Raw genomic sequence first — 24,751 nt, 5'->3', positions numbered from 1 at the left:
GTCTTCCCCAACTGCCTGGTTTCCAAGCTTTGAACTATTTGTAGAGTAAGTTGACTGAACAATTTTAATAAGTTGGAAAAAAAAAATCTTCTTCTCTGTAGAAGCTATTAAAAAACCCCAAAAATAGATTATATTTAACAAGATGCTGCAGCAGTGCTTTTCCCTTAGTCTCGTCACTTGTCTGTCTTTAAAGCATTAGCAGGAAAAAATGCTTGTATATTATTTAATATAAATAAACCATTAGCTTTATTGTTAATTTAAATAGATGTATCAACCAGCTGCTTTTATCTCCTCTGCTCAAACATTTAAAATAGCATGCCATGGGAATTGCCGTAGTACAGCATTCAGGACACTGTAAAGCCTTTGTCTTCCTCGCTACACCCTTCCTATTATTGATCCAGCTCTGTGGATTTCCTGTGATTTGAGTGGGGGAGGATGGGCTTTGGGTTATTGTTGTTGTTTTAAGTTTCTGTAGGTTCCTTAAAAGCTTAACACGAGTCTTAAATTACTAGTTTTGAACTCCTTGAGATCTGAGTTGTGTATGTTGTGTAACTTGCATGGATGCGCTGCTGTAGCAGCAGAATGATCAATCAGGTGTTGGCTTATGAAGAGGACACCTTTGGGCAAATTCACCCCAAAATGATCATATTTATTTCAAAGAGAGGGATAATAGGRGTGTCCTGAAATACAGTCTGTACTTAACAATTGATTGTTTCTGTCAGCGACATTTGCGTATTGTCCAAGAGCATTAGTGTCAGCAGAAGAGGAGGACAGGAGCAAGAAATAAGGCAAGACATGCTGGTTTTCTCTGCTGGTGGAAGCCCATGATAGGTCCGCAGACACCTCTACTTCTGTATATCTTAGGCCTTAGTTATGCACACCTGTAGTTAGCTGTTGCAGGGAGCCAGCATGCCTGACTGGATGTTCAGCTGTGTCCATATACGGTTCTGCAGTAACACATTTGCTTCTCGCTTCCCCTTGCAGGGATCTACATCCTGATTGCAGTTGGCGCTGTCATGATGTTTGTGGGGTTCCTGGGATGCTACGGTGCTATTCAGGAGTCGCAGTGCCTTCTGGGAACGGTAAGAGGCACAAAACTTGCTTGGTGCTGTGTGGCGTGCCACAGTGCTGTCCTTGCTGGAGACGTTCGAGATGGACGGAGCCCAGGAGAGCATGTGACAAAGTGGATGGGAACTGGCTCATGCCTGTGTCCAGTTGTGAGGGGCGATGCAGAGCTGTTTGGCATCTCTGCCTCCGTGCTCTGGATGAGTCAGAGCACGTGCTGCAAGGTCATGCATGTGCCTGGCAGCCGGACAGAGGCAGAAGCCAGCAGCGTAGCAGGAGAGSTGCGAGTAGCAGGGTTCTGGGTGATCCGTGCTCTGCATTGTGTACGCACCCACCACTGTCTCTGGTTGTCTTGTCAAGCAGTCACAAAACCCTCTCCCTTTCTTACTGTATGTCCCCTACCACTTCACATGACCCCTCGTTGGAAATCAGTCTCTGTTTCTGAGCAGTTCTTTTAAGGAATCACCTAATTTTGATCAGTTAAACCAGGAAGCAGGAAAGATTTCCTGCAATATTTTAGTGAGGATATCAAGGTAAATCCACCAAAGTGCTACAGGCACCTCTGATGGGGGGCAACAGCTTGGGATTCCCAGCATGCAGTGATCTTAACAATTGCACAAACTGCAGCCATACCAAAAGCTTTTGCCATGGGGGTAAGGGAGACCCATTCGTTTAAAGCAAGTTCCCACGTGTGGTCCAGCCTTAAGCTAGATTCCAGTCTTTTCTGGCTTTCCATGTTCCATAACCACCACCAGGCAGGAACTGCCAACCTCGAGGGGAAACATCGTGAAGGGTCGCTCTCAGTGTGGGCTTTGTGTGATTTGCCCCATGGGTTCTTGTGTTCTGTTGCTCTTGGAGCAAGCCTGCTTCGGTGGTTTCTGAGATTTTTCTCTGCCACCTCCCATAGTGGAGCTGCCTGCAGAACTGCTGCTGCTCAGTGGAGGAGCACAACACAGRCAAGCAGCAGATACATTCACAGGCTCTTTTTAAAGTGTGTCAGTTTTTGGCATGTTGTGCTTGGGAAGACCAGAAATTGGAAAGGCCTCCAAAAAGCACTTCCCCCCCCCCCCAAAAAAAAAAAAAAAAAAAAAAAAAGGGGGGAGGAGGAAGGTAAATAAAAGAAAAGGTCGGGGGAGGGACTTGTCAGCAGTTGGCTTTTTTCAGATGAAAATTTGTTCATGGTGCAGAGTGACCTATGGGTATAGAATGGATTGGGGGACAGAGAAATGGAGCTTCTTTCCCTGGCTCTTGCTCTTGCTGTGAGCAGGTTGCTTCACTCTTGGTGCTTCTGGATTCCATATCTGCAGTAGGAACGTGGCATTTCTGAGCAACWCTTACAAAGCATTTTTGAACATCTGTGGGTGAAAGCTACTGCAAGAGTTTGCAGGTATTACCACTGCTACTGAGCTGGTAGGAGCCCCTGCACAAATCTGACAGGACTTGTTCTAGTGAAGGCCTGGCAGCTTTAGATTTTCTTCTTTTATTTTATTTTTATTTTTTTTGGTTAACACAAATGATTAGAGAACCTGAGTTACCCTTCATTCCCTCTTGAAGTTGGAAGGAGGATTAGAAGGGCAGATGGTACAATGTACCTGAGGCCTGACAGTGAAACCGGCTGCTTTGGCTAAAATTAGCTCAGTTCTAGCTGCTGTGCACTACCCATATCTCTTTGCAACACAGCTTGCCAAGTGCAGGCTCAAGACACCTTCTGCTGTCTGCCTTTGCACTGGGAGACCTGCGCTCCCACTGTGCAGCAAAGACATTTCCAGGCAGTGTACTCAACGTGGCACAGGAAAGCAGCAGCTTTCTGTGTGATCTCTCTTGCAGCCAGCTGACAAAGGAAATATTTACAGAGGAATGGGCTTGTTGCATGGGGGAAGCATCAGGACCTTCACAGTAGCCAAATCATCTGCAGAAGTTCATGTGCAAGCTGAGTGGCAAGATTCAAGCAATGTGGGAGGAAGTCACTCAGCCTGCAGYGGGCAGTTTTCATACTGGGGCAGATCCAAATGCCTGGTCAGGAGCACAGCGGTGTTTCTGCCATGTAAAACTGCATCTTGGGTGTGTTGCAACCAACTGGCAAAACTAAATCCTTGCAAAATTATATCTCCGAACCTGGAATAAATAAGCCATTCTTCACTGGAGGGTAACCATTGCAAGAGTGTGCCCTAGTGCTTAACCAGGGAATTACATGGGCCTTGCGCCTGCTGGGTAAGGGTGACATGCTTCCTTGGAGGGAAGTGGGACCCAGTTCCCCTAAGATGTCCATGAAAAGCCAGAGATAGATGAGTGTTTAAACAGGAGTTAGTTGCTCTGGGACTGGATAAGGATGTCTGAAGTCCTTTCCTGCAGGAGATCAGTAGTCTCGTTTACCTTTTTTTTTTTTTTTTTTTTATTAAAGTCCGTTTCACTTGCACACAAGAGTCTTCTAGCCCTGGAATGCTCGAAGTAAGGCCACACAAAGCCAGCTTGCAGCATAGTTTTGGAAACTCCCGTTTCCTCTATTGAAGAAAATGTCTTGAGTGTGCCTGAAACAGACTGCCCACGACCAGGACTATCATGCAGCCCTGTATCATGTTCTTACATCTTCCCTTGGCTGCATCCACCTCTTTTGCTTCTCTACTTCCATGACATCTCTTACCAACTTGGAGGGGTTCCCAGAAAGAAATCATTGAGGGCAGTGTTGTCACTGAGGTAATGTGGACTGTGTGTGGAGTTCACTTGTCCGTCCTTTCCTACTTGACTTTGTATGAGCTTTAAAGCTTTCCATTTCCAGTTGAACAGATGGGCCATCAAAAAATGTTTCCAGGATATGAACAGAAAGATGGAGAAAGGCTTTGGGGTGGCAGAGAGGAGGAGGAGGAAGAGAAGTAGGAGGAGTTTTGTAATTGCACCAACAGCAATTGGGGGGTAGGGCTGTGGGAAGACATAAGTATTAGTATTTATGCAAAAAACTGCAGTAGCCTTGCAGGGCTGTGAATGCCAAGAGCGCTGGCCATAAATCATACCCTGACGCCCTGCTGCTCTTCAGCAGCTGAAATGTGCTTTTAACCCTGCACTAGCAGTTCCCATCCCTGGAGTGTCTAAAGCAGAGGAGGAGGCTTGCCTGAATGTTTCTGCAGCCACATGAGGAGAAACAAGTTGTCTTCTTGTGCAGGCCATCCTCATACCTGCTCATCCCTGTGTTGGAAATGACTGCTAATGCGTGCTTAAGCATAGCAGCAGGAAGTTCAGACATGGGAAGGCACCTGATGACTTTTAGGAAAATGTGTTTGGGCAAAGTGTGTCTGCATAAGACAAAAATGATTTCAAGTCAGGCAACACCTTGCTCTGATCTCCTCCATCATTAGAAATACTGTTCCACACCCCTACCCACCTCATCACTTCTTTTGCCATAGCCAAATATGTTAAATGTCTCTCTCTTGATTTGTCTTTACAGTTCTTTACTTGCCTAGTGATCCTGTTTGCTTGCGAAGTTGCAGCTGGAATTTGGGGTTTTGTCAACAGAGATCAGGTAAGGTGTCTCTGAAACCTGAATTTGTGGGAGTAGGAGGCTGGACACAACTGCAGTGGATCCTTGTACAAGTTGTAGTTAAGGTCCTTGACTGAGACATGGGAGCTTGGGCTAGCTGTGTGACCTGGGCAGGTCACTTAACTCCTCTTCGCCTCTCTGAATGTGAACACTTGATGGCAGATACTGCCTCTTACAGTCTATAGTGCARTGTTTGGAATAAAGATCTCTGGGTCCCAACTGGGTCTCCTAGTTCCCACCACACTGTCAGTCACAGCATTAGTTGCTTCTTGTATGAATTTGTGAAGTAAAGCCATCTGCACATCCTCGGTACCAAGGAGAGGAGAAAAGGGGATTTCTGGTGCTGAAAGTCAACATTAGGATCTCTGGCAAAGTAGGAAATGTTGCCTTTATTAAGGAACATGAGTCAGCTATGTCAGTAGGTGGTGGCCTGCTTTGCTTTCAAATACACTTAGGCCCCAGATGACCAGTTTGGTTGGGAATGGAAACACCCTTGTAGTGATTCGCAGAAGAGAGTGACTTGGGCAGAATAAACGTCTGTGTGGCTAAGCATATTACTGTGCAGGCAGGGTGCTGCTTCCTAGCAACTTTGGCGAGCTAATTAACCTTTCCCGAGCAGTGTGCCTCATGCACATGTTAGTTTGTGAATGCCCAGCAGTCCACGATGTGTGACTGAGCTGGCGCACAAAAATGAAGATCCCAAATGACGAGGAATTCTCTGTGGCAGTTGTTCTTGAGTCTGGGGAGAAGGTGCTTGGATACCACAGCATAAAGCTGAGAAGTTTAGGATTTGCCAAGAACAATGACCTAAGCCAGTTACAGTTGCTTGTGCAATTTAAAATGAATGGTGGCAGACTGTTGGTCTTGTCTGCTCTTTCAGCCTTAACAAATGGCCAGTTTAGAAGTCCCACTGATGGGGCACAACTTGCTTCTCCCCTGCCTCTGTCTGATGCATCCCGTTTAGCAATGAGGGGAGGAAAAGCAAGTGCTGTGTGTTTGGAGCCGAGGAGAGTCAGTAACAGTTGCTTATGGAGGTGTGATGAACCACGTGTGGGGAGCGGACACCTTACTGATGCATTACCCCACCAGGCAGACCCTGGCAGCCGTGGAAAAGGTGGAAACTACACCTGCTTTCACAACCCTCAGTGGTACTCCTTCGGGGGGTAACTGTCTCCTGTTGAAGTAGGTGTAGGATGCTGCTTCTTGAAACTGGAGGCTGTCTTGCTCTGTCTGTGGTTTGCCTGAGCTAGTTTAGATGCAGGGAGGGTGGCAAGAAGTTAGGGTTCATTTGTCCCTGTACCAAAATCAAATGGTTTGAGCAGAGAATATTGCCCTCCAAAACAAGGCTTTGGAGCAAAAATGGAGAAAGTGTGGAATCATTGATCGAAATCACTCTCTCTTTTACTGCAGTTCTTTCTCAATTGCTAATCTAGCATGTACTGCTGAGATCAGATGTTCTGGAAAGTGGTTTCCCTTTTGTACTTGCTCATATTTTTTCATCTGCTTCTCTTGCATGTCCTCCTTTCCTCTGTCTTTCCCTAATTGTTGGAAGCTGTTAGAGGAGAAGCCACAAGTTCAGCTTCTCTGAACTTAAGGTTTCCTTTTGCTCTGTGGAGCAGAGGCTGTTGCCACATTCCCCCACGAGTGTCTGCAGTTCATGGGAGCAGGTGGCAGAGTTAGAGCACGGCCAGGATTACTAATAAAACCATATACAGGACAGAGGTGCCTAGATCTGAAGACCTAAACTTTCCTGACCTAAATGACCTGCCTGCGTAGGCTCAGTGTGTAATCTCTCTCAAATTCCTACCATTCCCTCCAAGCCAGACTGTAAGCTGAAGTGAAGTGCCCATAGCTACAAACTTCCTTGCTTGCCCATCCCAGCTCCTCCCAGCTTTCCTACTGTGTCCTTCCTTTGCATCCTCAGTAGGAAGCCTAATGCCTGCTTGCTTCATTTCTAGGTATACTGTAGGTCAGAGCAAGCTGTTTCTGACCACAATAACAAATCCATGCAGTCTGAAGACTATCTCAGATCTTGCGGTTCACCATCCATGGCTTGGCTGGCTTTGCCTGCTAGAGAGCTCAAAGTATTTGAATAATGTTGGCTGAAACCTGCTAGCTGGTAATGAGGATCTTAATAGTTGCTCTTCATAATACCAGAAGAATTTGATTCCTGTAAAAGAAAGACCTTTTTTACTAATATGTGTGAAAAATCAGCGTTAAAAACTGCTTATCTACCTGTGAGTGATGTTAGAAAGAACCTGCTATGTTCAGGTGCATCTGCTGGATATGTTTCCTTGTTGTCCTCTGGTTAAAAGGGATTTTTTCCTGCCTTCCCTAGATAGCTAAAGATGTGAAGCAGTTCTATGACCAAGCATTTCAACAAGCACTCATGGCGGAATCGGAGACAAACAACGGGAAAGCCGTAGTGAAGACCTTTCATGAAACGGTAAGATGTTGGAGGCCGTATTGCACACTCTGCTTAGGCTATGTGCAGCTGGCCAAAGTAACTGCTGATGAGCAGGATCCTGTGTGTTGTGAAGGGGCATGCAAAGGGGCATCCTGCGTGTCAGCTTGCAAGGGGTAAGAAACAACCGTCACTGTCCACATGCTGCTCCCCACAGAGGTGGAGGGAGCAAGTTGGAACTACAAGTTCTTGAGAAAGAAGTAAAGGCAACTCTGAAACTTACGATGTTTAGGATTGAACTGGGACAAAAATGTTCTCAGCAAAGGAATGCCTGTTCTCCAAGCTTTATGTAGGAATCTCTTCTTTGTAGAAATTATTTGTAGCAACAGGAAATGAGAATGTAGTAGAAAGGAGGACAAATGGGGGTCAGGAAAACRAACAGAAATTGTGGTCTAAAGTAGATGATGCTACATTTGAGTTAACTTKTGAAGTTTGTTGTTCTTAGATGACAAGTAACAGAGTTGCATTGCCTTTAATTATTGTCCTTTGTGCTATGCTAGGAAGTCTGGCCTCAGCTTTAATTAAGTTGCTTTTCATTTACTTCAGTACCCCTGATTAAGTAAAATTCAACGGAAGAAAAATGCTGCTCTGAGGAACTAATTCCAAGAGTACTTCCTCTGCTCAGCAGGAAGCAAATCTCTGGAGAGAATTGTGTTCTTTCTTTTCCAAGCTATTGAGGCCAAACATATGTATCTGCAGTTATTGCAGGAAGCAGCTGCATTGCATGCAAATAAAAAAATGAATTTGGAGAGTTAATTGTCCTCCTCCCCCCCTTTTTTTTCTTGCAAAATGACTCCTAGTCATGAGTGGTTTCTGGAATGTTTAATGATGGGAAGAGCATTGCAGGAGAGTGGTCACATGTCTGCTAATGCTGGTTTTTCCTCTCTCTGTGTAGCTGGACTGCTGTGGTCCTGATGTTGCAATAGGAGTTACCACTGCCTTATGGAAAGAGGACCTCTGCCCGAAGAAGGACTCCTTCCTGAAAAGTGTTTCTCAGGTAGGCACAGCTGCTTTTTGCTTGGCACAGCTCCGATGAGGAACCTTGCCTGCCAGGGAAATGAATCTGGTTGCTTCATTGAGGAGGAAGAGGGAAAATGACAGCTTTTGAACAGCTGTCTGCCTCTTTCTTCCATCTTTGCGCATCCCTGGGGAAGCAGCTCTGTGCATCCTAGCTCTCGCATGGCACTGCCTGACGGAGGGACAATTGTGGGAAGGTGGGAAGAGCAAAGAAGCAGGGTAGGAGAGCCCTCCCACAGCGATGGAGCTGATGGAAGCAGAGGGGCTGTCCCAAAGCAGTGGAGACCTCCAAAGGGAGCTAGGGGGTGGGAAAGGGCACTGGTCTTTCTCACTAGCATAGCGAGAGACTAGCTAGCTGTTTTTCCTCCATGTTTTGGGATTGTTTAGTGGGATGTCAGAGGTTCCCCATCTGGCCTTCCCTTGCTGTTTGAGTTTTGGGGGATGGAGGCATGGAGGGGTGAAATCTCCAGGCTCTGGCAAACTGACACAAGTTCTTAGAGYCAGCTTTTCACCCCAAAACATAAACAGGATATGGGGGAAGCAGGAATCGCATCTTTTTCTGATGTGAATATCTGTGGAGGGTAAGAGAAAAATAGGCTGCCTGACACTGGTTGTTCTCTGCTTCAGATAACCTCAAGCTGTCACCAAAAAATTGATGAGCTGTTCTCTGGGAAGTTATACCTGATTGGTATTGCTGCCATCGTGGTTGCTGTGATCATGGTAAGTGTGAGCATGTGGGCAGATCTGCAACTTCAAAAGCCCAGATGACCCTGAAGGCAAGCAGGGAGCTGTGAGCAGTGGCTGGGCTTATACAAGACCGGTCCTACTTTACTCTTCTGGAGCTGGTCCAAACCTCTCCTTCGACTTCCCTTGGGGGTCGGGTCCCCTCCCTGCATCGAAACCACTTGTTTCTCAGGCTGAGGCATTTGGTTTCTGCAGTGGGAAGGAGTTTGCTTTCTTGCCCACAAGGTATTCCCCTGCTCCCCAGCAGTCAGTGGCATTTGCTGGTAACCCTATGCTTCCTGTAGTGCCAAAGGCTGAGCTGAAATGTGAGAGATCTTGGAGCATTTGCTGCTTATCTGGCAGGCAGAAGGCTTACAATGTACTGTTGCTGCTGCCAGAGAGAAGGGAGAACATGATCTTATCTTGAACTGGCCAGCTCCTAATAAAATCAGCAGTGAAAACCCAGCATCTCTGCCTGGCATAAGGGTGTCTGGAAGAAAAGGAGGCTGGGGAAACCGTGCAGGACCATGGCGCGTATTAATCTATAGCTGGGAAGAAGAGGTAGGATTTCCTGGTGTCATGAACCAGAGCCTCACAGATGGCCTTGTGTCTCCTTGCAGATCTTCGAAATGATTCTGAGCATGGTGTTGTGCTGTGGCATAAGGAACAGCTCCGTGTACTGAGATGTGAGAGCCGGGGAGGGGACAGGATGGGGGGAGCAGGGCAGATGGCGCTAGAGGGGACCCCAAGTGCCACCAAGTGACCAGGAGACATTTCAACAAAAGACAAAGAAAACTATGTATATAAATACTTCTAATATTACCATACAGTACTTATCATTTTTATTTTGAAGTACTTTTTTAATAAATAAAACTTTCCCATATCCTTGTGGCTGAGTTAGTTACACATCAGTTTTGTGTGATAGGGAAAGCTGCTGTAGCAGGAGTTTTAATCCTTCCTACCCCTTCCCCACTGGAGAAATTCAGAGATGATGTTTGTGGAAGATGTGCAGAGCAGAAGGCTTCAGCCTGTTATCAAAAATCTTTGCCTTGGTTTTTACTCTCTTTTTCAATACTGACTTTTGTTTTTTATATATACGTAATTGGAAGCTAAAGCAGGAATTTGATTTTTTTTAATTTTTTCCCTGTTTGTTCTCCTCTTTTCCTCCCATCCCCCCAACTCTGTGGTGTTTTCAAGCTGCCGGTAGGGAAGTCTGGCTGTAACTGCCTGAAGCCTGGTAGAAAGGGGAGAGAAAGCCCCAGTCACATAGGTGAGAARAGCGATATGGGGATGGATTGTTCCTAGCAAACCTGTTTGTGTTGCTAGATAAACTATTAACAGAGCATTTAAACTTTTCAGCCTCTGAAGATTGGGGATGTTTATGACTTTATTTTTTCTTCTGGGGGCTGTAACTTTATAAATTGACTCATTTACATTGACTCATTACATTAAAGGGTCAGTGTCTGGGTTTAGTCTTAGTTTTTCAAATTTAACAAACCGAAAATTGTCACTTTTTTTTTTTTTTAATTCCTTGAATGTTTCTTTGTAGACTTACTATGTTTTTGGGAGAGTCTAGTGCTGTACTAAGTTTTCAGTATTATGCTAATACTTACATACAAATGATATTGGGAAAAAAGAAAACCTCAAAAAAAGTCTTTAACCTTAAAAATAATACATTTATATTATACAGGATGACTTTTGGGGATTCCCTGCCATATACATACACATTTAAAATTTAATCTTTGCATTGCTTTCTTGTTCAATGAAACTGTCCTTGCTTGTAGTGTTTTGTCACACGTACTAACATTGCCAGRAAGCTTTCATAACTCTGAAAAAAATGTTTATTTTTAAAACCTTCCATTCCCAATGATATTAACAGTTGGAAATCAGCTTATCAAAGCAAGGGAATTCAGGATTTTCGATGGCACCAGTTGAAACACTTTCTTGTGACCTGCTATGCTTTGATTGCCAATGAGATGTATGTGGCTTCTAGCGTGTGCCACTCTGGCGAGGTAGCGGGACAGCTGCTACCGTGTACATAGAGGGGTAGAGTGACCCAGGTTCTATGTAATAAAATTAGAGTGTCTCTAAACAGATGATCTATATGTATAGTTCTATAGATATATATTTTTAAGCAAAGCCTTTTCCTTACCTTATGAGTGCTCGAGCTGGAAATGGTAGTCTCTTTCAGCTCTTTGCCACATTGATGCAAATAAGAGGAGGAGTTAAAACTTGTGATCACCTTCCTCACTTCAGGAATATCTCTGCTTCTCAAACATTCTTTCTCTCCTCCTCACCCTAGTTGTGATGAAGAACACCAAATCAGATAGGGAGAGAGACCTGTGTTCGTTTTAAGCTAGTACCTTGTGCATGGCACTTGGGTACCATAGCCTTTGCCAAAACAGGAGAGGAAATTCCTGCACTGGGGCAAATTGATCCATTCAGAAGCTTTTCTCCCATTCCACTCACCTCTTTCCTGTTCTTGCCTTTTAGTATATATAGGGCCTTTAAAAAGTATATAGGTATATATATCAAGTTGTGCTAGGTAAGAGGAGGAAGTGCTTCAACAGACCTTCAATTTGAGGGAGTTGGACAAGAAATGAGTCAGCCTTAGAAACAGCCTTAAAGCAACACTGCCCTGAATGTCCACTTTGTGCACATTGAGAATGCAACTAGAGTAGGTAACCTCTTCCCCTGCTCCCCAGCRTAGATTCTTTAGGTCATCTACTCTGTTATGTGGCTATATGTATATACATCACCCACGCATGTGTGTTTACATATACGGGCATCAGGATTGTTAGCATACAGAATGGATGTGTAACTTGCTGCCTTTTTTGTTGACTGTTGATAAATGTGTATAAATACGGCATTAAGCATTTCAATTCTGTTTTCTTTCCTATACTGTATTTTTTATATTGTTCAGTATTCAGTTGATGCTGTGTGAGTAGCTGAAGCTCTGTTTGAAGACGGACAAGCTCTCCCCGCAAAGCACTCGATGTGGGTCAGGCATGTCCCTGGGCATTGTAGCTTTGGGGGTCTGAGTTGTCCCATGCAAGAGTGGTGGGGAGAAAGCACTTCCTCAAGAGGTCTGACAGCCCAGGGAGGAAGAGCAGGATGTTTGCTCAGCCTGTACCCCACCTGGGTGGGATTCGCTCTCTGGCCCCTTTCATGGGTGGTGCTTGTGGTGAGCTGCAGCAGCAGCTACCTCTTGCAGCAGGGATGTGCTGTGGGCRCCCCGCGGCATGGGAGCAGGGAGAGGGCCTGCCAAGGTGGGAGGATCATAGGAGGGGGCTGGAGGAGGGGTTTTGCACCAGGAGGGGTAACGCTGTCTTTGGGGTTGTTAGCTGAGAGCCCCTGTGTTTGACTCTGTGGTTGTGAGCAGGAGCAGGTCAGCAAGGGGAGAAGAGGGAGCTGGCTTGCTTAAGAGTGATGAAGTAGCTGGGAAACTAGCATGGAAAAACTACTCACATGGGTCTYCTCTTGTTTGACCTCCTGTGACGATGGATCTGAGTTAAAAACAAATTCAAGGGGGCGCTTGCCCTTTAGCAAGTACTTGAGATTCAGAAGTGACAGAGCTCTGCAGCCAGTCAGCCCCAAGGCTCACTGAGGTGGAGGGGAAAAAACAGAGGGTGGGCAGGGCTCCTTATCTCTTTCAGATGCTGTCCTGCTAACTGTGCATTTGCGTGGGCCTCGTCCTGCCCCCCTGCTGTCCCATGGATGGACTAAGGGTCAAACTGTGGGCTGTAAATACAAACCCTTGCTCTCCAGGGAAGCATCTTCCCAGAGCAAGCGACACCTGAGGAAATGGTTGTAAATCCAAGTGGGGAAGATGGGAGTGAACCGGCCAGGTCTGAGTTCAAAGACCACAGCACAAGGTCAAACAGAGCTGCTGACAGCTTAACTGAATGCTTGGGTTTCTTTCTGACTGGAGCATGCCACAAAGCAGTGTGTTTAACTTCTTTCTGCCTTTTTTTTAAGAACAAAAGTCAATTTAATAAACGTTTCTCATAGTGTGCATAGTGTGATGAACCACTGCAGTCTACAACCAGTTAACCTTAACACCAGGATGCTTTGTGAACCAGGCTTCAACGGCACGGGTTTAGCAGCCGCTGGGACAGGGAAGGCGGGCAGGCKGGGGSGGGGGGGGGGAACGACGACATTCGCAGTCCTCCAAGGGGAGGTGGACTGTGCTCACCAGCAGCAGTGGTCGCTGCAATTGTGCCCACCTCAAGGGATGGAGGGGGGCACAGCTGTGGGGAAGCTAATACATATTGCAAAATCTGGTGACAGTGTTGAAATTTAGTGGGGGGCCTGTGGTGGCAATAGTGTGCATGCCCAAGGGGCTTCTCCTAAAGCGACAGAGAACGGCCCAAAACACCCTCTGCTGCCACAGCTGCTGCCACGGCTTGCCCCTCACAGCATCCGGGAGAGCACTGCTGAGAGGAGAGCCAGGGAGGAGGCCTAGCACTGTGAGCCCACAACTGCTTGCTTTTCTTTGCCCTCTCTTGGACTTTTCACTGCTTTTGTAGCACGGATGTCCAGAGGCCGGCCCCAGCCATCACTGCTGCCCGTACGGAAAGGGAGGGAGCGCGGGGTAAGGGAGAGCTGTGTTTAGCTGCTACGGAGGAAAGGTAAAAAGCCCTGCTCCTGGTGGCTGTGCCTGTGCTAAGAGATCATGCCCATCTGTTGTTCTTTCACTTGTTTACCTGAATGTTAATGGAGTCAGACATGACGACTTCTGGAAATAAAGAAAAAAAGTTATATTTAAAAACAATAAAAAGAAACAAAASAAAAACCCTTGTTAGTGGTTTTTTAATGATGTGTTATCAGAGCTTGTTTCTTTCCAATACGAAGAGATTTCTGCCACATCTTCCAAGAGAACAGCATTGCTGGTTCTTGTATTCAAGCAAAATTTAGGCTTTAGGGAATGCGGTCCTTAGATGACCTTTGAGGTGGTTTCCCATGAATAGGATTTTCTTTGCTTCCTGCCGTAAAACATTTGSGATGTGGTGCTGCGTTGTTACTCCAGATAGAGATACAATTATTTCTGCCTCTTTGGAGCTAGGATTAACCTGATGTGAGTCACTGTCAGATTCAGGCTGGCGTTCAATGGGGAGACAAATGATAGTGGAAACAAACTGGCAAAGCACAACRTGTATTTGGCATCCGAGCTGCGTGTGGGAACAGCAGTGCCTGGGGATGCTGGCCTCAAAGCATAGCTGGATTCTTGAACATCCCCTGGCTGAATGTGATCCCTTTGGTGGGCACCTCAGGTCTGAATATTAACACTGATGTGTTCAAAACTGTAGTCGAATGCAGTGCTTGAGCTGAGATGCTGAGAGAGGAATTGGCAAACCAGGCCCCTTTAAGGTGCTGTTAAGTGAAGGCACCGGTTATTCTTGGAAAATAGGAGCCCTTCTGTGTAGGAGCATGAAAGGCTGCATGGATAAAGCCACTGTGAAGGGAAGGGGGGGAAGGAGAACTTGCAGCCTGCTTGTTCTCAAACTGACAAGAACTTGCCTTTTTWWWAAAAAAAGAAAAAATAATCTTCTTCAGAGGCCTACAGAGTGCAGAAAGGAAAGAACAGTCAGTAGAGACATTACTATAGACTTTTGACTCCTATGAATATTTTTGTGCACTTTTTTTTCTGACAGCAATTTTCACAGAAAATGTAAGCATGATCTTTTCTAAACTACAGCAAGTTAGATTCTAAACTGTTTCTCTTTTTAATTATAAGTTTGGGGATTATTTTTGCTTTGGCTAGCTCTATTTCATAAGCTGTTTTAAAAGTAGCAGTGTGCCTAATTGTTTCCTGCTAAGACAGCTGGGACCAACAGGGAYGGTATAAATTGCTATGTCCCTTCCTTAAGAGGTTGTTTAAGCTCTAATCAGGTCTCTCAGTATTCCTGCAGAGGGAAAAATCGAGCCGGTCCTCCCATCAGAGAGCTGTTCAAGGTGGCGGTTGCTTTGTAGCAGCCTCCCTGCTGGATGCTGGCTGCATGGTCCCCCTTCCCTTACTGCCAGCTCCACTTTCCAGGGYGGGTGATGAAAAGCCTGTTACACAGTAGCTGTGCCCAAACTCCTGCTCTGAATTGACATCTCCTTTACTGGAAGTGGCTGCATGGCTCTTCCAATTGCAGGAGAGGAGGGAATTTCAGCTCCAGAGCAAGCTCAAGCTGAGGGAAACGTGATAGTGCAAGCATCAGAACATTGGCTCTGTGGTGCGATTGAAGGGCTTATGCTCACAGGGTCAGTCTCGCTGAAGACGCAGCCAGCAGTCTATCCTCTACTAGCTTGCCAGTTGGCAGCTCATGTTGCACCCTGGTGAAGGTTCAAGCTAGGTGAGGCTTCACTGGAGGCTGTCTCAGCAGGGCATGAGCTCTGGCATTCAGCTAGTGGATGCCTATGTGTTAGCATCTCTGTTAAAACACATCCATGGTAGCTGTGGTGGAGACAAAATGCCAAAGCTGTAAGGATGCAAGGAGGTAAATTCTAAAGTAGCTATAGGTGTTTTTTCCTTTCTAACTTCAGTGTTCCACAAAAACAACTTGGAGAGCCTGAAAAAAAGAAATCTGCTTGCCTGTGAAGCTGTTGTCAGGGCTGGGTAAGCTGCTGACAATCAAGGAGGCCTTCAGAAAAAAACAATCATTTCAACAGGCTTGTTGCTAGCAGAAGCGCAGCAGGCTGGGAACCAGCAGCTGCACAGATGAGGTGAGTGGGAAACACAGCCCCGAGCAAGGGAACATCTGCCCTCAGTGAGTGCTGAAAGGGAGATGCAAACAATCAGCTATATGACTAGGTTTGCATTAAGTGGTAAAGATACAGGCTAGAAACCAAAAATCTCCAAGCACAAAGCTGCATGGTTTAGCAAAAGGTGTTATCTTAATCCAGTACATYTTCCCTGACCACTACGAATTTCAACCCAGGGAGCATCAGATAACTTGGCACAGGGCATACCCTGAGTGGGAGGGTCCATGTGCAAAGACACACTGTTTCAATGCGAACACTTTGGCCAGCCTCTGGCACATAATGTGCATGAAGCAGGCAGATGGATGCTTTTACTTCAGAGACCAGGAAACTTAAAAAAGCAACCACCACTCAGCCACTAAGCATGCTGCATTAATGTTTTCACACTTGCAGATGCATTACAGAGCTTTCCTTTGCAGCTGGACATGAGAATGTAAATTGACTGGCGTTTCTCCACTGATTTTGGATGACCCAGCTCAAATGCCAGCAGTTGTAAGTAACTTTTTTAATTAAAGGTTAGCTACACTTCTTTTTTTCTAAGAGTTTCTTGGCCCTGTGTTTCTAGGGCATTAACTTGTGTTAGAACACACCTTTGCTGAGTACCAGTCAAGTGTTAGTGTTAGGCCAGGCGTCTAATACTGTGCGTGTGGGCTGGGAGTAAGCTGAGGAGGGTCCCTCCAGCAAGATTTAGTGGTGGTAAATGCAAAGCTCTATGTTGACTACAAAGTCACAGCAGTTAGTAAGTGTCTACGGGTCATGTTCTACCAGGAGGTTTGGGGAGTTTTAGGAGTTTGTGGTTTTTTAATAAATACTAACTTCAAGGCATTCAGCTGGTTCAAACAATCTCTTTCAGCCCTTCTGAATTGCTGTTAATATTAAACACACTGGGACAGCGATAGAAAAGGAAAAAAAAAAAAGAGGCAAGAATTAGAAGGGTTTTTAGTAAAAGTAAGACTAAATCAAAACGAATACAGCTCCCCAAATATTTTTTGGTTTTTGTTTGTTTTTTAAATTTCAAAGAATTGCCCAGCACATTAATTTGGTCTTATACAACTTCAACTCCCATCTACTCAACTGTCATGTTTGGCATCTCCTACACATACAGTGTCTCTAACAGAGCAAGGGATGCAGGTTTTCAGCACAGGTCCTCTCCAGGCCAGCAATAATATTGTTATTTGAAAGATTAAGTTGATGGAAGGTGGGGTTTGGAGCCTCATGGCCTGCCTGCATTAAGACAAACTCCACTTTGATGTAGTTACCAGAGGCAGAGGGTCGGGGGGGAGGGGGGGGAAATAACACTAAACAAATCAAAATCGCTTGTAAGTGAGCCAGGACCAAATGAAAGTGCAAAGAAAAACCAGTGAGCAAAGCTCTGTGTAGACAAAAGCGTCAAACTCAGCTCCTGGAAACTTATCCAACACAATTTCATGGCCACTTGTAGAGTTTCCTTCCTGCAAAGGGGAGAGGGCAACTCTGATTACTTCCTTCAGCCATTACCTTTACCCTATGCTGCCTTGGTAACTGCATCCTCTCAGCAGAGGAGAATAAGGTCTTTGCAACTGTGCTGTTACTGATTCTGATTACAGGAAAATACTCCTTTCCCTCCCTGCTTCCCTTAAGGATCTACAGCATCGGTTGAGCATAGACAGAGCAGACCAACTTCCATTCTCCTTCCAGATGCATGACAAGGCATAGAAAATGCATCTGCTTGCTCCTTCTGGCTTTCAGGATCTTAACGGCTCTCTAGTGTCTGATAAGAGTCTCTGCCACTCTTGCTTCCTAGTCCCCCACTGCAGAAACCTAGAGCAACTGTTGTGGTCTCACCATGAAGAGCTTCCTCCATTCCCAGGTGACTGCCTGACACTTTCCAATAGCCAGGAGGACAGGAGCTCTCTGCTGATGTCTACCCTGGCCTCTGACAGCAGAAGCAGCAGAGGCCTTCAGGGCATAGACCAGGGCATGAGTCTGCCAACCGAGAAGCAGAAACTGGTACCAGATAGGTGCCAAATGACAAATGTATTTGCAAGAAAGGAGCATGAAGCGCCCGATAGGAGGGCTGCGATGGGTATGCATTCATACACAYCACCCCGTGTGTGGGGATACGCTGGCTTCCTGCAGGCGCACAGAGCCATCTTCTCCAAGAAGCCCAAGCTGTGGTGGAGCCAGCCCCTCACAGCCTGTGCGCAGGGCACGTTTCTCTCATTTGGATGATTTCCTGCACCGCAACTTAGAGCCATGGTCCAACCCCCCTGCTCCTCTTCAAGCCACCTTAGTTCATATTGGCTAGGGGAAAATGCTTTACCATCTGTTCATCTTCAGGGTCTGACTCATTATTTTTATTGCAGTTGTCGCCAAGCAATAGCAAAAAAACCTCCAACACACCAGTATATCTACCAGTACAAACTGCCTAGTCCTTGGTCACAAGAAAAAGCAGCTCACCCCCAGTTCTCTGCAGTATGTGGTATTAATCTTCTGCAAAAAGGCAGGAAGGAGAAAATGGGTACAGTCAGTTTCTGAAGGTGACCTTGGCCTTCAACAGACACAGCATCCAGGCCAAAACTGAGCAGAGACTAAGCCTAGCAATGCCACTGGCCTCCAGAATCCAGGAATGGGGCTTGTACYATTGCCTTGAAGGCACGCAGGTTTTTGAGTGATGGAGAGTGTGGAGGTGCTGTAGCCCTTTTCTGCCCCTTTGAGAGGCAGGCTTTAAAGCCTTTCATCTATTTGCACTAGACCCTGTTTGTCTGCATCCTTACAAAAATGGGACATGCCACTGCCTGCTCCACACCCTTTCCTTGCCTCATCCTTTTTACTCTCAGAGATTTACTCCTGGTACATCCCTGATGCTACAGTGTTACACAGCAGGGGCAGACTTTACCTGTGTTTTATTCTTATTTCCCCTTTCAAATGGCTTCCTTTGCCTGTTTACTACCCTCCTCATATCTGCTCCCACTGATCTACCAGAGGACTCTTCCTCTCTTTCTCCCTCCAGCCAGGAACCCATTTTAATGTCTGTGACCACACTATATTTACATATATACATATAYATATATATATGTATGTATATGTATGTATATATTTAAAAAAAAGGATCACCAAATGGGGAAACACCTCTAAAATTGTTGATTTAAAGCTGCAGCATAGCTCCAGCCAGACGAAAGACATTTTGTGCTAACCCTGTTATCGCTGCCAAGTGTATTCCAAACATAGTTCTCACCTCATAAATTACTCATCTCATAAATTAGCATAGTTAACAACACTCCAGAAGGCAAAAGTGTGTGTGTGTGTGTGTGTGTGYGTGTGTGTTTAAAACTGACAATGTAAATGGCTGCAATTTATATCACAGATGACTCATAGTGAGGCCCCTCTTGAAGGGCTTCAGTGAAGTCTTTTAGGACATAAACATAAACTTACCTTTTGGCAAAGAAAGTGAGATGAAACAGAGCTGGGATGCCATGGAAAAAATCTGCCTCCAAAATCCATGGGGCTGAACAACAGTTCCATCTTTTGTTGCAAAATGATGGTATAAATCATCATGGCTTTGCTCATCTTCAAGGCTCAAAGTCCTTTGTTTCTCTTAATCTTTCAGTGCTGGGTGACCTGATTAATAAAGKCCTGATCTTTACCAGCTTAGACCCTTTACAGGCATTAAGTTAATTCCATTTAATGATGAAGCCCCTGAAATCATGCAAGGCATATGTGGGCATGCACTTCCCTGGAGAACGGGGTGGAGGAAAAACATTAAAAAAAAAAGAAACCTCTGCACGACATGCTGGTGCATCGCAAAGAACAAAATTTGCTTTTTTTTTTCTGAACATACTGTAAAAGAGCTAAGTATAAAGTCACTTGAAAAGCTTATTTCCACTGAAAACTTTAACTTTTCACTGAATGAGGGGAAAAAACGAAGCCTCTTTGGCCAAAACCAGTGAAAGGTTTTCAGGAAGAATTCCACTTTTCCATACACACACATTATGTTCTTCTGGGACAGAAAGTGGAAACTTTTCTTTTTTTTTTTTTTTTTTTTTGGCCGGACACTGATTTTATGCCCCTAGTGACTTGGGGTTTTCTGGTTAAAAAATAAATACAAATTAAAAAAGGGGGGGAGCACTTCCTCTGACATTTTCACTGTGGCCAAATGCCTACTTTTCTGATGAGAAAAAAAGCCCCGCTGGATATTTTTGTCAGGCGGTTGCTAGGACGCGCGGGAGGCAGTGGTGCCCTTCGGGGGGATCCCGAGAGGCCGGCTCGCCGCGGGGCCCTCAGGCAGCAAGCACGACGCCTGCCGGGCAGGCGGGGACGGCCGGGACGCCCCGTCCCGCGCGGCACGACGGCGAGGCCGGCGCTGCCATCGCTGTCCAAGCCGCACAGCAGAGACGCGGCAGCTCCCACACCACTCCCCCCCCCCCGCTGCGGCACCCTTCTCTCCTCACAGGTTGCAAAATGGCGGAGGGCAGCGGCGGCGCCGCTCGCGGTGCACCCTGGGAGCCGCAGTCCCGCCGTGCCCCGTTCCACGGCGGTCCGCAGATCCCAAAATGTCCCCCACGGGGAAAAGCGGGCGAACTACAACTCCCAGGATGCAAAGGGCGCAGGGCGGTGCTTCCCACCCCTTCCGCGCCGCTTTTCATGCTGGGGCTTGTAGTCCCAGGGCCCCGCGGCGCGGCGCGTCCGCAGGCGGCGGGGACTCAGTGCCCCAGCGTGCGCCGCGCGGGCAGGATGCCGGAGGACGGCGGGCGGGTGCCGTGGGGATCCGCCGGGCCGCGCCGCGCCGGGGTAGGGTGCTGCGGGCCCGGGGGGCGGCGGGGCCGGCGCCTTTGGGAGAGGCCGGTGGGGGCCCGCTGTCCCCCGCGGCGAGGGGGCTGCTGGCCACGGCAGCGATGGCGTCGGTGTTCTCCCGCGGCTGCAGGGTGACGGGCCTGCGTGAGGGGGAGCAGCGTGGAGTGGTCTGAGGGGGCCCTTCCCGCGCCGGGGGCCGCCGGCTGTGCCGGGCTCACGCCGCCCTGACCGCCCTGGGAGTCCGCGCGCTCTGCTGCGTGCTTGGCGCTAGTGCTGTTCGGGGTAAAGCGTTTCCGCAGGAGCGGGATTTCTCCTTTCTGCGTAAGCGCCCGCAGGCAAGGGGCACCGTGCCTGAGAGGAGCGCTTGGAGTGCCGCCGGCAAGCAGTCCTTTCGGGCAGTTACGCCTTTTAGCGGCTCTTCTGCGTTGTAGCCATTCCTTCCACGTGCTCTAAAACTGAACCGGAAGGGCGAGARATGTTTCAGCTGGTTCCTTCCTATTTGGTGGTTACAGTAGGGGTCGTGTTTTCAGAAGCAGTCCTCAGCTCCTCTTGTCGAAGACAGCTAGGCTGCACATGCAACACAGTGCTCGCTCTGCTGCATTCTCCAGAAGTGTCTCTGTATTTTAACGTGTAATGCAAGGCTGGCCCGGATTCCGAATGTGGCCTTTCTTTGAAAACACAGCCCTGGGACRGCCCTGGTCGACACGACACAACACTGGGCCACCCTTAGTCTCTTTTTTTCCTGCAGCATTTAGTGCTCATAATGCATAAGTATTCGTTTGATATTTTTCTTGGCCAAATATTAATATAGTTCACTTCTTGATGGTTTACTACACATGCAAATTACAGTGTTATTTTTTAAAAGGCTGCCTCCTGTTCTACAGACTCTAAGGATGGCAACGTGACTGTGGAGATGGAATAGAAGGAGCGGTGCTAGCCTTATTAGGGAGTGTGTTGTTCTTTTGCCAGAAATCCAGACATATCAGCAGATTTTTATATTAATTTGAGCTTATGTCGGATTTAGAAATCAATTCTGCAGCTTTGGATGATTCGGAGAGGACGAATTATTTTTAAAGCTCATTCTAAAACTACATTTCCAATATTGTAATGGAAATGTTTGTTTTCTAGGGCAGAAGTGCTTGTGTCTTTGGTGGTTTTAACCCTCAGGAGGGGAAGCTGACTCAGTCTGAAGAGAAAGTGAGTGACTAACAGACTTTCCATGTCTGTTTGCTACATTGTTAGAAAAGAGCCTATAATTATGCAGTTGAGCTTATTCTAATAATATACTACAACTATTTCCTTATCTCATGTTTTTGTGAGCAGAACTGAGGTGCATGTTCACCAGCTCCACTTCTTACTGTCTGGCAAATGGTAGCGTGAACACCAACCTTCTTTGGGTACGGAGATTCCCTTCCACCACATGATAGAGTGAATCTAGTATTCCAGCCTGTACTGGAACTCAGGCTTCAGTTCACAGTTTGTTTTTACTGACTGAAGGGCCAGCTCTTGTTGACCCTCAGTTGCAGGCTCCTCTTGCTTCCACTCTGTTAGCACAAGCAAGGCATGAGTGATAAGTTCTCCTCATCCAGTTGGACTGATTCCTTGAGCTAGTTCATCACATGATCCCAGAAACCTAGTAGTGATGTGACAGAACTTCAAGCCAGGGAAGGAATGAAGCCTGTACTTTATATCAGTAAAGAAAAAATGAAACCACAGCCCTGATGTTTTATAAACTTCTCTGCCACTGACCTTGATCAGTGGTAGTGCGCTTTGTAACAAGCAGTATAATGAATACACTGATTATTGGCCCAAGACATTGTGCTAATGCAGCAAAGGAAAATAATGGCCAAAGAAAGTGAGAAGGTAGGGTGCATTTCTGTACAGTAAGGTAAACATAGGATGTAGTCTGGACAAATCATTGCTGGAAGAAGTGTATAAGACAGTTGTGTGGATTTGCTCAAAAACTTGATGCTGATAACTTAATTGGTCCTGCTATAACCATTATTTATATGGTACTTGTATCACAGTTTAATTTTTGAACTCCTTTTCATTCTAGGCATTAAACTCATTGGGTATTTGGAAAACTATATTTGCTGCTGTTCCGGGACTTACTTCAAAGACGTCAGGGGAGTGATAGCCTAAAGATGGGAGATCAGGATGCAGGTGAACCTTTTCTGGGTATAGTGGCTGGTGACTACGAAGGAGTTCTGCCCTCTGACACAGTGTCACTCAGTGATTCCGATTCTGATGATTTTGGGTTAGCGGATGAAGCTGAAGTTGATACAATATCTCCTGAGGAGCCATCTACAGATGATGGGGGTTACAGATCAGGGGAGACTTCTGACTCTTCAAATAGTAGTCGTAAATCTCCCATCCAGCCATTCCACCTGAGAGGCATGAGTTCTACGTTCTCTCTCCGTAGCCAGAGCATTTTTGATTGCCTGGAAGAGGCAGCCAAGCTGTCTGTGCCCTCGATGGCTGAAGATAATGTTGTTGATGGCAGGTTTAAACGTCCTTTGCCTCCAACTACTGTTTCAAGTAACACGGTTCCAGAAAGCCCTGGAAAGCAAATCAAACCAGTGCAGGCTCCCAGAACTTCTGCTGCAATCCCTGACTATGTGGCTCACCCAGAGCGCTGGACCAAGTATAGCCTAGATGGCGTTTCAGAGTCTAGTGACAAGACTAACAGGGCAGTGGCCATGGAATTTCTAGAGGGTTTGAAGAAAAGAGGAGAGGAACAAAGCTCAGCTCTCCAAGATAGCTACACCCCATACTTCAACCAGGATCCCTCTAGCTGTGGCGCTGGAAGGATTGTCTTCACCAAACCAACTAAAAGGGGTGTTGATGGACTGGAAAAGAAAATGTCAGCAGGAGAGGATGAGAAGAAACACACAAAAACGGATCTGAGAGGAAAATCTCCTAAGAAGACTGATGACTTGAGGGAGGAGGATAAGGTAGAGTTGGAACATTTAGATGGTGGAAGTGGGAAGGCAACGGAGGAGGAGGGGTGCCTGATGATCGGGGACCTAAACAGAGAAGATAAACTTAGTGCAAAGTTAAGTGATGCAGATGAAGAGCCATTGGTGGAAACAGTTGGATTCCATTGCAGTAAAAAGAGAAATAGGAAAAATTTCCGACCTAAAGTAGACCACGAAGAGGAAGAGTCCTGAAGGGTGGAGCAAAACCAGAGACATCCAAGGACTTGTATTGTTCTAGGAGATCACCTTTAGATACGTTTGCTTTTTCTTAGCCTGTTTTTTTTGGTCAGGAAAACAAGTGATAGCTTTTTATCTAAGAGTTGCATCATAACATCCAAGTCCACTTTATACTGTTAGAAATTAAGCTACCCAAAGTCCATTCCAGACTTTTTGTTCTTGATTCTGAGCACAGGATAACTGCACCTTAGCAGGAGAGAAAGTAGTGTGCTTTGTTTACTTGAACAGCTCGCTGGGGCTTGCTCTGGAGCTTTGGAAGTCCTGGGCACAAAAAAAAAAAATGTTAGCTTAAAGGCTGCAAGGAGGTTTATGAAAGAAATGAAGTCCTACTCAGCTATAAATTCAAACTGTCCCTTATTCCTGTAGACTCCTGGAACAAATGTGATGAGCTCATTATGTAGACGTTTTTAAAGAATGAAGAAAAAAAGCCTTAGTCTTCCACTGCATTTGATTTCTCCTGGCCCTGTCCCAGGAAGGAAAACCCTTTTTTTGTTTTATTTTATTTTATTTTTTTTAAAAAAAACAAACATCCTTCCCCATTGCCACTAAGAGTGAAAGCACAGTAGTGCTCAGTCATACATTTACAGGGTACAGGTAGGAACTAGCAAACTGCATATTTTTAAGGTGGTCTTACTATTTAACTTACTAAGTGGTATTATATGGTCAAGATATAAAAACCTACAATGTATCCTGGGGACAGGGACAACTCTGAGAACATCTTGGTGAAGACAGATTCAGGATGGCTTCAGCCAAGTCTCATCACATTGAGTAGGTTAGAATTTGCAACAGTTTGGGGATCAGTTGGGCAACAACTCTTCTTCTCGGTAGTATGGTATGATGTGTTTTTGTATAACTGTTTCAGGTGACACTGCTTACATATTGATTCCTTGTGTGGATTTRAATGGAATGAGGTATTCGTACCACCAGAACTGGATACTTACTTTGTTTTCTGGATGCCAATAAACTTTCAGTTGTAGCTTGATTTCTGTATCTCTTTGAACCACGTTAACACGCATGCAGTTATAGGAAGTTTTAACAAATATTCAGTTCATTTTATTTGAAAATTGTCTTGAAAATCCTCTAGAATGTTACTCTTAACTTATCCTCTGGTAATTTTCCCCTCAACTTCTTAAATTTGAGATTTTGAAATTGACTTCGTTAACATTGAGATCATTTTACAGTGTGCAAAGAAAATAGCTTCATTGAATCACCTGC

General features: G+C 46.0%; 2 protein-coding genes and 1 long non-coding RNA gene across 6 annotated transcripts in view; 2 read left to right on the top strand and 1 right to left on the bottom strand.

Annotated features, from left to right (window-relative positions):
* Positions 1 to 12,816, top strand: part of CD81 (CD81 molecule) — a 43,413-nt gene extending 30,597 nt beyond the window's left edge. The window contains exons 3-8 of the mRNA XM_085302155.1: positions 985 to 1,082; positions 4,505 to 4,579; positions 6,936 to 7,043; positions 7,957 to 8,058; positions 8,706 to 8,798; positions 9,422 to 12,816. Of these exons, the coding sequence (XP_085158281.1) occupies positions 985 to 1,082; positions 4,505 to 4,579; positions 6,936 to 7,043; positions 7,957 to 8,058; positions 8,706 to 8,798; positions 9,422 to 9,484 (539 nt within the window). The 3' untranslated portion in view covers positions 9,485 to 12,816. The remainder of the gene's footprint in view (positions 1 to 984; positions 1,083 to 4,504; positions 4,580 to 6,935; positions 7,044 to 7,956; positions 8,059 to 8,705; positions 8,799 to 9,421) is intronic.
* A 781-nt stretch (positions 12,817 to 13,597) lies between these two features.
* On the bottom strand, positions 13,598 to 19,560 carry LOC146597383 (uncharacterized). Of its 2 annotated transcripts, none has more exons than XR_014895510.1 (2): positions 18,963 to 19,560; positions 13,598 to 15,243 (listed from the first exon to the last, which is right to left on the bottom strand). It is a non-coding gene; the product is annotated as an uncharacterized LOC146597383 (long non-coding RNA). The 2 variants fall into 2 exon arrangements; XR_014895511.1 differs by having other exon boundaries at positions 13,598 to 14,361.
* A 667-nt stretch (positions 19,561 to 20,227) lies between these two features.
* On the top strand, positions 20,228 to 24,518 carry TSSC4 (tumor suppressing subtransferable candidate 4). Of its 3 annotated transcripts, XM_085302150.1 has the most exons (3): positions 20,229 to 20,318; positions 21,450 to 21,518; positions 22,378 to 24,518. In XM_085302150.1, exon 3 carries the CDS (start codon positions 22,466 to 22,468, stop codon positions 23,489 to 23,491), a length of 1,026 nt encoding a protein of 341 aa, XP_085158276.1. In that variant the 5' UTR covers positions 20,229 to 20,318; positions 21,450 to 21,518; positions 22,378 to 22,465; the 3' UTR covers positions 23,492 to 24,518. The 3 variants fall into 3 exon arrangements, with proteins under 3 accessions (XP_085158279.1, XP_085158276.1, XP_085158277.1); XM_085302153.1 differs by lacking the exon at positions 21,450 to 21,518 and having other exon boundaries at positions 20,228 to 20,323; XM_085302151.1 differs by lacking the exon at positions 21,450 to 21,518.
* Positions 24,519 to 24,751: the final 233 nt, after the last annotated feature.

This window comes from Rhea americana, unplaced genomic scaffold, assembly GCF_003343005.1.
Source record: "Rhea americana isolate MKP2758 unplaced genomic scaffold, rheAme1 scaffold_187, whole genome shotgun sequence".
Classification (NCBI taxonomy): Eukaryota; Metazoa; Chordata; class Aves; order Rheiformes; family Rheidae; genus Rhea; species Rhea americana.
The sequence above is the reverse complement of the archived record's forward strand: the minus strand, read 5'-3'. Positions and strand labels throughout refer to the sequence as shown.

What these genes read in the sequence shown, in the direction of transcription:
- TSSC4 (XM_085302153.1), top strand. Translation starts at nt 22,466, where the DNA reads ATGGGAGATCAGGATGCAGGTGAACCTTTTCTGGGTATAGTGGCTGGT.